The 12593-nt window shown below is 51.8% G+C and overlaps 1 protein-coding gene across 1 annotated transcript; it reads left to right on the forward strand.

The window, feature by feature from the left end:
• Positions 1-983: 983 nt before the first annotated feature.
• On the forward strand, positions 984-11815 carry VAMP4 (vesicle associated membrane protein 4). Its single transcript, XM_032192632.1, has 7 exons — positions 984-1153; positions 1671-1717; positions 2059-2109; positions 8935-9035; positions 9833-9912; positions 10469-10520; positions 11130-11815. The coding sequence occupies exons 1-7, from the start codon at positions 1088-1090 to the stop codon at positions 11156-11158; spliced, it is 426 nt and encodes a 141-aa protein (XP_032048523.1). The 5' UTR covers positions 984-1087; the 3' UTR covers positions 11159-11815.
• The last annotated feature ends 778 nt before the right edge of the window (positions 11816-12593 follow it).

A 12593-nucleotide genomic window follows, 5' to 3' on the forward strand; every position in this document is an offset into this window, starting at 1 on the left:
CCGAGGGCAGCAGGCAGGAGAAGGGGAGAGGGAGAAAATGAAAATGGGGGGGGAAAAAGAGGGGGAAAAGAGAGAGGAAAAAAAGGTGAAATATAAAAAAGGAAAAGAGAAAAGGGGAAAAAGAGAAAAGAAATCAAAAAGGGAAAAAAGAAAAGTGAAAAAAAAAGAAAAAAGAGGCAAAAGAGAAAAGAGGAAAAAGTGAAAAAAACTGAAAAAGGAGAAGAAAAAAGAAAAAAGAGAAAAAAAGAAAAAAAAGAAAAAAGAAAAAAATGAAAAAAGAAAAAAATGAAAAAAGAAAAAAAAAGGAAAAACGTGAAAAAAGAAATAAGTGGAAAAAAAAAAGAAAAAAGTGAAAACAAAAGTGAAAAAAAAAGGAAAAAAGTAGAAAAAAAGGAAAAAAAGTGAAAAAAAGTGGAGAAAAAAAGGAAAAAAGTGAAAAAAAAAGTGGAGAAAAAAGGAATAATGTGAAAAAGAAAAAATTTGAAAAAAGGAAAAAAGTGAAAAAAAATAAAAAGTGAAGAAAGAAAAAAGAAAAATATAAAAAGGAGAAGATAAAAGGAAAAAAGAAAAAAAAGAAAAAATAACAATAAAAAAAGAAAAAAAGAAAAAAAATTAAAAAAAGAAAAAATGAAAAAAAAAGAAAAAATGAAAAAAAGAAAAAAATGAAAAAAAGAAAAAGGGAAAAAAGAAAAAGGGAAAAAAGAGAAATAGAAGGAAAAAAGATAAAAGGTAAGAAGAAAAAAAAAAGGAAAAAGAAAACAAGTGAAAAATAAAAAAGGAAAAAAAGAAAATACGGAAAAAAAAATAAATAAAAGAAAAATAAAAATAAGGCCGGCACCACCCGCCCCTCCCGGGCCTTTCCCGCGGGCGGTGGAAATTTCCCCCCCGTGGCCACGCCCCCACCCCAATTAGCCCCGCCCCCTCCCTCATTGACCACGCCCCCGCCGTGACCCCGCCCCCTCTTCCGTAGCCCCGCCCCCTCCGTGCGCCCGCCCCGCGCTGCCGGCAGGGCGCGGTGCCGCTGGCCGAGCCGCTCGATGTGGCGGCCATTTGGCGGGCGGGCCCGGGGGCGGCAGGGAGGGCAGCCATGCCCCCCAAGTTCAAGCGGCACCTGCACGACGACGAGCTCACGGGCTCCGTCAGGAGCGAGCGGGTGAGGGGGGGGGACAGCGGCCTGGGTTGGGGGTTTGGGGGTGGCAGGGGAAAGGGGGAGCCCGCTGTGGGGTGCCCGTCCCCATGGGGTGTGGGGTGTGGGGTGTGGGGGCTGCTGTGGGGTGTGGGGGCTGTGGGGTTTGCTGGCACTGTCCCTGTGCCCGCTGTCAGCGCTGGCAGCAGGAGCGGTGACCTCCAAAGGAGCGGTGCACCTGGGTTCGGTGTGCTTGGGGTGCGCCAGGAGGTTGTAGGGGATGGTGAAGTTTGTGGGACGCAGGGTGGGTTTATCCTGTGGGCGCGCATTGGGGTTTGTGGTGCTCCAAAGGGCTCCAGATTGGGGTCAGTGATGCCCCAAAGCAGGGTCCAGCACGCAGCAGCTGTTTCTGTGTCATAGGATGTCGTGCTGGTGTTTAGGATTGGGATCTGCACCTTGTGGGCATGCTGGTGGCGCCCTGGAAGCGTGTGTGTGTGAAACACCGAACGCTTCTCGGTGACGGTTTTGTTTCCTTTGTTTGCAGAGGAACCTTTTGGAAGAAGATTCGGATGAAGAGGAGGACTTCTTCCTGTGAGTTGCTGAACGGGCACCAGAACGCTCTGAGGCCGGAGGTGTTGAACACCAAGAGCTGCTTGATGGCTTCTGAGTGGCAAGATCACTTTTTTTGTGATCAAAACCTTTGATGTGATCTCTCAGAGCCTTATCAACAAGCGTTAATTAAGACTTAATAAGTGTCACCTGTGTAAAACCGGGGGTGCCACACACGCTGCGTGACATAGGAGGGGCTGGCGGGAGGCATGAGAACAATGCTCCCTCTGCAAGGCGTTGATTCTCTCGTGTGTATCTCAAGTCTTTGGTTTAATGATGTTTTCATTGAATTTTTCATCATTATCGCTCTCTTTCTACTGCAGGAGGGGGCCTTCCGGATCAAGATTTGGACCCAGAAATGACAAGATCAGGCAGTGAGTTCTTGTTCTTCTGTGTTGCTCACATAATACTCGGTTCTGGCAGTACAAACCCCTGCTGCTCTGTTAGCAGAGCGTTTCTCCGTGACCCTGAATAGGAACGTGACTTGTGCTTTGCTTCTTCTGGTCGTAATTTCCCACCCTGCCTGCCCATAGCCAGGGATGGTCTCACATTTGGTTCCAGCTACCAATGAACTGCCCCTGAGTGGAGGTGGAGGGGTAGGAGTGTATCACAGCACCAAAACCGAGTTCCCAAAGCCCTTGCTATATTCTAGTGATGACCTGTTCCACCCTTCTATCATTTTTTGTTTGTTTTTTTGTTTTTTTTTCAGCATTAACCCTGAATGTTAACCTTACCTACCCCATTCTTGCTTCATCGCTTTTTTTTTTTTTTTTTTTTTTTTAAATCTTCTAATTTGCTCCTCAATGTTTCAAGAGAGCAGGCGGTCAGGAAGGCACAAGGACCATTTTTTTCAGGCAGCTGCTGGCCTCCTGCTCTCCTCCTCAGGTGGAAACCTGGCAGAGGTGACCGGGAGATGGGCAGTGAGTCAGGGAGCAGCAGGACAAACAGGAAGCCATTACAGCAGGAGGAGGATTATTGACTGTAGCAGTGCACAAAGGAAGGAGGGAGCGCTGACTCCTCCGAGCGACTCATTTCCTGGATGATGCTCGCTCCGTGCCCCAGTTCGCTGTGCCCTTAGCTGCTGGGGACGCGATGGTTGCACCTGATGGGAAGGGGGGGGTTGTTCACAGCCCCCTGGCTCTCGTGGTGCTGTTTCCTTCGCTGGCCTCCGCAGAGCCAGAACAGAAATCTGGGCAGAGGCTGATGACCAGGCTCTGATTAGCCTGGGTTGTTGTGTGAGCAGCCTCAGAATGGCTCCTCATTAGGGTTTGGTGTTGTGTTTTTTTTCGTGCCAGGAAGAAGCCAGTGCAGCGCTGGGATGACTCATTGGGAGCTAGTGTAAATTAGGTTCTTCAAGATAAGACGTAATTAGGAAGAGTTCTGAGTTTTACAAGTCCACAGCGAAGTGGCATAATAAAGGAGTTTGGAGGTTTGTGGGTTCCCGTTTAAATACCTAACCGAAGGAGAAGAGTGGGTCATTTCAGTCCAGGAGGCGAAGTTATTTGGGTCTAAGCAGCTCGGTTTGGGAGGTTTGTTAGCACAGACATGTGGGCAGGGTTTTTTGTTGTTGTTTTCTTGACATGCAGCTATAAAATTCACCTTGGCTCCCTCTGTTTGTATCCTCAGCCCCTACGGTTCATTCACGGTCACTGGAGAGCAGTATGGCTGCGATGGCACCATGTGTTTGGGATCCTCTACCTTGTTTGACTTTATTTGACCTTCTCTGAGCTGCCCTTTAGTGAGGCCTTTGAGTCTGCAGCAGAGGTGGGCCTGAGACTCTGTGGAGTCTCCATCCTTGAAGATCTTCAAAAGCCACCTGGATGTGGTCCTTGGCAGCCCGCTCCGATTGTGCGAGTGGGGTCCCACCTCGATGAAAAGCTGTAGAAGGGGGTTAATGCCTGCCCCTTCGTCCTCTTCTGCCAGAAGGGGTTTGCAGAGGGTCTTGTGTCTTGCCTGAGTGGAGGAAAACGGGAGCTCTTCTCTTCCAGCTGCCTTGGCCGGGCTGAAAGGCTGTGGGAGTTGTCAGGAGGTGGGGAAGAGTGGATTTTCAGGAGGCGGGGGGCAGCACTGCAGCTGTGTAAGGGGAGAAAAATGAAAGAAGAATTCACCCAGGAACTGATGGGTTCATGGGTGGGCATCAGTCACTTCACAGCGTGTCCGAGGCTTGCCTGTAGCCAGAGACTGCTCGTCTGGTGGACCTGGCATGGGATGTGTGCCTTGGGATGGGAAGTGACTGCATCTCTCTAGGCTTTAGTATCTGGAGGGTTTGTCACAAAGCAGTGTCTGTTGTCTGCTCTCATCAGTGCTGATTGCTTTATTTACTAAGCACTCGCAGCGTGCCGTGGTTGCTTCTTGTGTGGTTTATTGTTGAGTTTCTGATCAAACCAGCCCTGGCGCGGGATGGATTTGTGCCTGGTGTCGTTGTGATGCGGTTTGTTCTTGTTTCGGTAGAGGAGGGAAAGGAGAGTTGGGTTGCTGCTGAAACACTGCAAGGAAACGACATTTTAAGGAGGAATTTGAGCATCTGGAGAACTGAGATGTAGCGGGACAAAGCTAGGGAGGCTGGAGCTGTACAGGGCTGGAGAAAATGAGGTGTGAAGACAGGCATGAATGGGAACGGGATGGAGGACTGGGCAGAGGAAAAAGAAACGGGATTATGGGAGCAAAGGTGCGGAACATGTTGAATGTGAGGGGCAAGACTGGAAACTTTTCCTGGCTGTCCTTGGCAGCGAGCGGACTTGGGTCAGGGTGGAGAATCTGGCAGCAGAGCCCCTCGATGCTGGCTCAGCTGCAGAAGGACTTGTTGGGGAACACTGCAAACCTTGCAGGGGAAGGAGACGAGTTAGAGCCAGTGGTAATGGCAGGAGGCAGCGTCACAGTGCCCCCATGCTGAATTTTGCCCTATTTTGTATTTTATATGTCTGGAAGTTTGGGCTCTGTTGTCTCAGCAGCTGCTTGGTTGGGGTGGAAGCTCCCCTGGTAACTTGGTGGCCGCTGTGGTCCCTCAGGCTCTCTCTGAGACCACCTCCTCTCGTGTACTGCTGATGTTCCTGTAAACCACGTTGTTCCTCGCAGTTGTGTTGAAGAATTTGAAGAAGCAACTTGAAAACAGCGATCTGTGGCACGGTTTGGTGCTGACAGCCCCTCGTCGAGTACAGCAGAGGTCTGTCGGGCAGCCCTGCCTCGTGCTCGAGGGCTCCTCCTGCCTCTGCAGCATCTGCAGGGCTTGGCTCCGGGTCCTGTTGCCTTTTCCCCTTGGTTACTGCCACAATAAGGGGTGTTTGGGCATGCTTTGCCCTGGAATACACTGCGCTATAAATATCCCTGCATCAACTGGGGATGGAAAATAGGAGTGTGTCATGCTGGCTGCAAGCAGACACCGGAGAGACAACAAGGAGCCTTGGGCAGCCCGGCCCTGTGCATGGCCTGTTTACGATGTCTGAAGAATGCTGGGCTGTTGGTCCAGCACCGTGACCGGCCCAGAGAGTTGGAGTTTTTCAATAGCTAGCCCAGGGTGGCCAAATGGCAAGGCTTCTTTCTCCTGCTCTGGACCAGGCAAAGCAAAAAGAAGCAGAGCCTAAACCCAGCTAAGTGCTGGTGGATCTCTTCTTGCTGCCTCGACTGGATGCACTTGTTAAAAGCATCATGTTTGCAGTCGTTAGTAAGAAGAAGGGTCATGGGAGATGGTCTGTGCTGTTGTCTTGCTCGTTTCCCTGGCAGGTATTTCTTCTGCGTTATTTCTCTTGGAAATCTGGCAGGAATGCAATACATGAGATGTATGTGTCCAAAGCCAAACAGGAAACGTGCTTCGTGTATTAGTGGATTCGTTTTTCCCTTGCCAAGGAAAACACGAAGATATTTTCTGCTTGATGCAACTTGAGTTTCCAGCCTCAAGCGTGCCAAACTAATGGGAATTGTTGGAACTGCGTGGCTAGTGCATAGGTGGTGCATCTTTCAGCCCCTTCCTGGGGAGGCATCTCTTGTAGCAGTGACAGGTGGGACAGAGCAGAGAGCAAGGGCTGTCAGCTTGTGGTTGAGGCTCCGTGCGGGGTCCCGGAGAGCAAAGTTTCATCCCCTGCCTCAATCTCTTCCTGCTTTTTCCGGGGTTCTCGTTCGCATCTGATAGCGAATGGTATTGGTGCTCATGTGTCTGCTTTGCAAGGAGGCAAAATATCTGAATACCTATGAGAGTTTAGGCCTTGATTGCTGTCTCTGCACTTCCCATCTGTGAAATGTCTCATTTCTGGTAGCGGGGGCTGGCTGGCTGCGTAACCAGGCTATGGATAGGCAGCGAAGGCGCGCAGCACTTCTCCAGCACCTCGAGTGAAAAGAGGTGGGATGCTGGGGTGCGTACTGGGAGGTAGGAGCCTGAGCTCCATCCTCCAATAAAGCAGAGCAGCTTTAAGTCACAGACCTGTCCCTGCTCCCCTGTAACATTTTGGGGTGCCCTGGGGCCGCAGCAGCACCTCTGTTGTGCTGTGCTGGCTGGGGACACGGGTGGCATGGCACTGCACGTTCCCATGTGCATTGAACTCTGGCGTGCTCCCCCTTGTAGCTGTAACCAAAATAGCTTGGTTACAAATCTGTTGTGGGAGGAAATCTCCTTATTTTGAAACCAGTAATGTTTTTAGAAACATTTACATACTGAAAATGTGTTCTCCTGCCTGTGAAACTGATGTGAAGTCCTTAGAGCTCCTGCCAGGCTGGCTTGTTTAGGATAGCAGATGTTTCTGCTTTTCCTCTCTCACCCCGAGCTGTAGCAGGGTCACTTGCAGCTCTGAGCTGGGACTTGGCCTCTCTGCCTCGGTAAAAAAAATTCCCTCTCGAAGCACGTCTCCTTCCCACCTGGTCACCTGCTGCCCCAGAAAGGGGCCGTGGGGCTGCGCAGCACCTGCGTGGGGTGGATGCCCTTGGGGGACAGAGTGACACGAGCTTCCTTTCCTCAGTGCCACCTCCTGTGCAGCTCTGCTGCTTGCTTCTTACCTTGCAAAATGAGTGGTGGGTCCAAACAGGCTGGTGGGTTTGGGGCAGGTTTCAGGGGATTTTCTGTGCCTTTTCCCCTCCAGATAGGAAACTCCTGGCAAGCAGCTGCCACCGGTGTGCGAGGCAGAGGCTGCTGCTGCGCACTGTAGGCGGATGCAGAGACGCAGCACGGGGAAGGCAGGTTCCTTTCCTGTGGCATCCTAAAGAAAGCAAGGATTTGCGTGTGCTGCCGGAGCCCGGCATGTGCCGTACGAGGGCTGATGAGTCAGAAATTGGCTCCTGAGGGCTCGCCTGGCTGTTCCCGCTCCAGAAGCTGCAGTGCAGCAGCGCTACAAAGCCTGACCTGAAATGCTCAGGTGGGAAGCCCCCTTGCATGGCTGCGTTTCCAGCTTTTTCTAGAGCTTTAGGGGGGAGAAAAAAGCCTTTTAGTGCCTTTCCTTGCCTGGTTTTGGAAGGCTAAGGGAATGTGTGCTTTTCCATTGAAGCCACTATAGCTCGTCGCAGCTGCTCCTCATGTGTGCATCTCGGCACAAGTGTCTGCTCAGCAAGAGGCACCGAGCTGTCAGGGAGGCAGGAGAATTAGGTCAGTGCGAACCAGAACTCAGTGTCTTTTAATTAAAGGCATAGTGGCCTCTAATTAGATAGGGCCCTGTCCCCGAGCTCTGTTCCTGGCTGTGTAGGGCCTCACTGACCAGCTTTGGGCACGCTGCTCCGGGTCTCTTTTGCCCCGTTTTCCCAGGTCACGGTGCAGGTTGTGCTGTCCTCTTCTTGCCGGGTGCTGCGAGGCTACGTGCTGCACGATGATGGCTCTGCACGTGGTGGGGCTGGGTCTGCAGCTGTAAAAAACAAACAAACAAAAAAAAAACAACTATTTTGGCAAATAACGTCTTTGAATTTTCTATCAAAATGATGCCAATGGGCAGGAGAAGGTTTTCAGTGGGTCCAAAGAGGAATATGGAAATGGGATAATTTGGCGAGTTGGAGAGTGTGGGTGCAAATGATGAGGTGGGGGCAGTCCTTCCCCTTGGGGACACCAAGGACAAATACACATTTTGATGTATTTTGATATCTTTGAAGTGCTTAGTTGTTTTTAAATCAGTGCACGCTACGAAGCTGAATGTAAGACTTCCTGCAGGGCGAGTGGCCTGGAGCCATTTCAGTCTCGTTGCCTTGTGTGTGGTGTTGCCTCCAAGACGTCGCTGTTGCCACTTACTTTCTGAGATCGGTATGTCTCGGACATACCCCATTGTCTCCCCAGGGCCCCAAGAAATTTCTTATTTCTATCTCCAGGAAAATAAAAGTGTATTTAGTTCCAAAATACAAACCAGCCCGTAGCAGTATTTTTCCACCAGGAGAATTTGTCTCTCTTACCAATGCAGCTTTTTTATGGAGTGAATAAATACATTTATAATAACCCTGCGGGTGTGATTTAGGCTACTGTTCACTGAAACGACTACCCACAGAGTTGCGTAACCCGTGAGAAGATGGATTCTAATAAGTTGCTTCAGTTCATATCGGCAATTTCTTTCCTGTCCTCTCGAGGCCCCTGGCAGAGTGGATTTTTATTTTGCAGCTCGGCTCCCAGAGCGGGGGAGTGCACCTTGCTTTGATTCCACTCCGAGTTATTTAACAAAGGTGCGGTGCTGGCTTCTGTGGGGTTTGGGAAGATAAGGTGCGATGTTTTTTCCCACTTTGGTGTGAACTCCTCTACAGCAAAGGTGCCCGCCCACACCAATCCGTGCCTTTTCCTCCTGCGTTTGTGTGTGAAAGGCTCCCGGTGCTCTGGTTAGGAAGTTCTGTGATGTCCTCATGCTGCATTAAAGCCATTCAGTTTAAATCCCCAGGCAGATGCGTGCTTGTGACGGTGGTTCCTGCTCACATCGTGTGTTTGATCGCCGTGCCTGCCCGTGACAGGGGGGTGCCCCACTTCTGCTGACTTTTCAGCGTTCCCTTAGAGCCCTTTGCATTCCCTGCCCTACCTGGGATTCCCAGACACGCACCCCACACGATGCCATGCCTTTCTCCTGCCTTCCTCTTCTCAAACTTTCTCAGCACCCCCTCAGCCTCCCTCCACCGTTGTCCCCTTGATTTTTTTTTTTTTTTGCCACTGAGCTCACCTGTGCAGCTCGGAGCGAGGGTCGGAGCTGCAGCGTGCAGCTGGAGGTGCTCGCTGCCTGCCCCTCACGCTGCCTCGGCTTTGCTTTGCTCTGCTCTAGTGTCCAGAACCAGGTGGACGAAGTCATCGATGTCATGCAGGAGAACATCACCAAGGTGATCGAAAGAGGCGAGCGGCTGGACGACCTGCAGGATAAATCAGGTGCGACGCTACGTGCAGCTTTGCTGTCTGTCTGTCCTTTTCCCCATATCTTTTCCCCGTTGCTGGGCCGGGCTCCCTGCTTTCATCTCACAACCAGGTGCCCGGTGACGGACCTGGGCTTGTATTTGTGCCTCGGGCTGCAGATTTAACTTTTCTGCCTACGTTTTCCTCTTTCCACCTTCTGCTGCTGCTCTGCACGGCCCCAGCCCACGCTGACCGGTGTCCGTCAGTCAGCCCCTCACCCTGCTGTGGTCACTCAGCAGCCTGAGGGTCTAACCACCCCAAGGAACTGCTCCCTCCTCTTGTCACTTCACCTACTCCTTGGCCTCCTCCCGCAGCCAGCTGGTGCTCAGCCATCCTGGCTCCCCTCTGGGCTCATCGTCGCTGCAGCGATGCGGAGGCAGCCTCCTAAGAGCTTTAGGCATGGAAGTGCCGAGGTTTTAGTTCAGAGGCGTTTGGGTGCCGTGACCTAGTCGGTCCTTCGCGCTGGCGTGGCTCAGTCTGTCCCCCATTGGCCCTGAGCGTTCAGCTGTCCGCCCGTTTGCTGCCTTGCACAGGGAATTCCTGTCCTCAGAGGGCAGAGGCAGCACAAAGGGGGCTCAGTGGGGCCTCCGGTCTGCGTGCGCTCTCTAGCGAGGGGCGGCGCGTTGGCGTCTGCTGTGGCTTTGGGTGAATCACGCTGTGGTTGGGCTTCTCCCTTCTTGCCAAGTTTGTTGCTTGAAGCTAAAGTGGAGCTGTTGGGATGAGCGGGGGCTCTGTGCGCGCTGCTCAGTCGCCTCTCTTCTCTCCTTCCGCAGAAAGCTTATCGGACAACGCCACAGCTTTTAGCAACAGAGCCAAGCAGCTCCGGAGGCAGATGTGGTGGCGAGGCTGCAAGGTGAGCGAGAGCTGGAGTGGTTTTCTTCATGCGGGTCCTCCGGCCCGGGGCCAAACGACGGGGTCACTGCGTGGTGGAAACACAAGGGAGCAGTTTAAGCTAGAGGGAGCACCTGCCCTATAGATCTGTCTGTAAGTGTGAACGCTGCAAGATGAGGGTCCTGGAGGCACCCCTGGAGGTGGTGCTGCTGGTACAGGAGCCAGCTGGAGGCATCTCCCGTGCTTGCTCCGTGGAGAACTTGGGGTTCACTCAGCCAGGCTGGGCACGCTCCCTTTGAGGTGTGGAAGGCTGTGAGATGCAGCGCTCTTGGCAAGATGGTTTGAAGCCATCTTCCCTCCTGAGCTGGCCCTGGGGGGCCTCTCTTCTGTGAGGGATCATCTACACTCCAGGTGGAGGGCTGGTTGCCTGCCCTCCGCTGGTAGGGGACGGAGAAGCCAAGAGTTTAAAAATAAAACACAATAAGAACAAAAACTAAACAGAAGCACTTTTCTAGCTGGGAAGGTGCAGGAGCTACGTAGGGTGCCACTTGTAACACGCCTCCGTGTTCCTCTTGCAGATGAAGGCGATCATAGCGCTGGTGGTGGTTGTCCTCCTGCTCGTGATCATCAGTGAGTAGTTTCGGGTCACTCCAGCCGTGTCTGGCGCTGAAATTCTTCACTCTGTGTAGCAGCCACAAGCAGCACGCGTAGCCCACACCGCGCTTCTCTTCTACAAGGCTTACCCCTCCATGCAGAGGAGCGGGCTCAAGCCAAGTCCCCCTGACTTGCCACAGAAATCCAGCATTGCACTGACAGAGGGCTGGCAGGGGTAGTTTAAGGGCTGGTGCCAGTGGGTTTATTTTATTTTTGTATTAATTCTCTCTGGGGGCTGCTCTCTAACAGTTCTTTTGCTGCCCTTCAGCAAAGCCCCCTGGCCTGTTGCCCTGCTGCCACAGGTAGAAGCAGGAGAGGCAGAGCTGGCAGCGGGGTCAAGCACCGGAGAGGGAGAGAGACTGATGGAAAATCCCATCTGGTTTAATTCTGGAAAGCTGGAAGGAGACGAAGGTGGCAGGAAATTTTGTCTAGCGTGTGTGCAGGCAGCAGATTGCATTGGTTTGAGCTTGGAAACACACTTTCCCTTGTGGCTGCTCGCCGGTTGTCACTGCAGAGGGGAAGGGTTGTCTTTCTGGTGCCGCTCGGCGTGGCTGAGAGCTTGTTTCTCTCTTTTTTTTTTTCCAGTTCCCATAGTCCTGAAGTACCACACCTGATGGGGCAGCCGAGACGTTGATGGAGCCGGCTGTGGGATAAGCAAACTGCTGTGTAACTTAAGTGAGATATCTGTATATAGCTTTGAAGTTGTTTTTCCTCCAAGGAGGTGGCGGCAAGTAGCCAGCTCTAACAGAGCACTGAGACCTGCCAAAAGACCCTTTTTTGGTTTTTTTTTGGTCGAGTACCTGGCTCCCGCTGACGTTTTTATAACAAGGTTCAGTTCCCAACACGCTCGTTTTGTGGCACGCTGGGTCTCTGCTTTGGAGCCGGCTACTTGCCGTTAGGGTTTATCTGTATATATGGCTGGGTTGTAATAATGCCTCCAGTCGGAGCCGTTCCCCGCTCCCTGCTGCGGAAGGCAGAGGGGGCTCTGTCCTTCCCCCGGGGTGAAGGAGGAGGAAAAGAGCAAAAGAGAAACGTGCCACTAATTATGTTACAGGAAACTGGCCCTTGGGTGCAGAACTGCAAGGGTGGTGTTTTTCTCATTTGCAAAAAGAAAAAGTAATAATAATAATAATAATAATAATTAGGTTTTACAATCCCGAAGACTTTTTATTTATGGTCCTGCCATGGGAATGCACAAGCTCGGTGTTTTCAGTATTGCTGCTTAAAGCTGTGACTAAAGACATTCCAGTAAACCTATTTTTGACTGTACACGTGAAGTGCCTGCATGTTCCTGCTCTCCACTGCTGCGAATCCCTAGGAAAGGTGCTTTTTTTTTTTTTTTTTTCAGTGTTTTATTAACCAGGAGGGAGAAGCGTGTAAAGCCCAGCTCCCTTAGCACGGGGATGCGAGACACAGCAGGAGGGCAGCAGCTGGCCTTAAATCAGTGTGGGGTAAGCCCCGAGCCCACTTCCCATTCAGAGCCCTTCCCCTGGATGTGGTGTGGTCCTGAGTGGCAGCTCCTTTTGCTTCTTTGCAATCCGGTGCCTGGGGCTCGTGCCCCAAGGCTGGCGAGTTTGGGGTGGTGTAGGGCCCTTGTGTTAGACAAAACAGGAGCAAAGCTCCCCGGTGGGTGGCACCGATGTGTTTTGGCACAGGAGACACGAGTTTTCCCCTCTCTGGCTGGCTGCAGTCCTGCTCTCAGGCATCTGAGGCATTTCTGTCTGCCCTTTATTTTTGCGACCCTCGTTCCTTCCAGCCCCAAGCCAGGGACGTTCACTGAGGTGGGATCAGACTCTCCTGGCTTTTCTTTTGCTGTCTGCCTTCTGGTGAGAGAAGCATTGTCCTGCTTGGCCTGTGTCTGACGGAATTTCACTTGGAGAGAGGGAAATGGTGCCCCCGAGAACCACCAGCACTGTCTCCCAGCCTCCTCGTGTGGGCCCAGGACCTTGTGCACAGTTTCCACCTGAGCGGAGGCGCTGCACCACGTGGAGAAGGGGATTAAAAGTGAGCACAGCAGGCTGGAGTGCCGGATGCGATTACAAGCTCCAC

This window comes from Aythya fuligula, chromosome 8 (assembly GCF_009819795.1).
Source record: "Aythya fuligula isolate bAytFul2 chromosome 8, bAytFul2.pri, whole genome shotgun sequence".
NCBI lineage: Eukaryota > Metazoa > Chordata > Aves > Anseriformes > Anatidae > Aythya > Aythya fuligula.

Bases quoted from the DNA above. Each gene is read 5' to 3' on its own strand.
- VAMP4 (XM_032192632.1), top strand. From the start codon at position 1,088: ATGCCCCCCAAGTTCAAGCGGCACCTGCACGACGACGAGCTCACGGGC. The intron at 1,154-1,670 runs GTGAGGGGGGGG...CTTTGTTTGCAG, and splicing joins GCTCCGTCAGGAGCGAGCGG to AGGAACCTTTTGGAAGAAGA. The intron at 10,521-11,129 runs GTGAGTAGTTTC...TTTTTTTTCCAG, and splicing joins CCTCCTGCTCGTGATCATCA to TTCCCATAGTCCTGAAGTAC.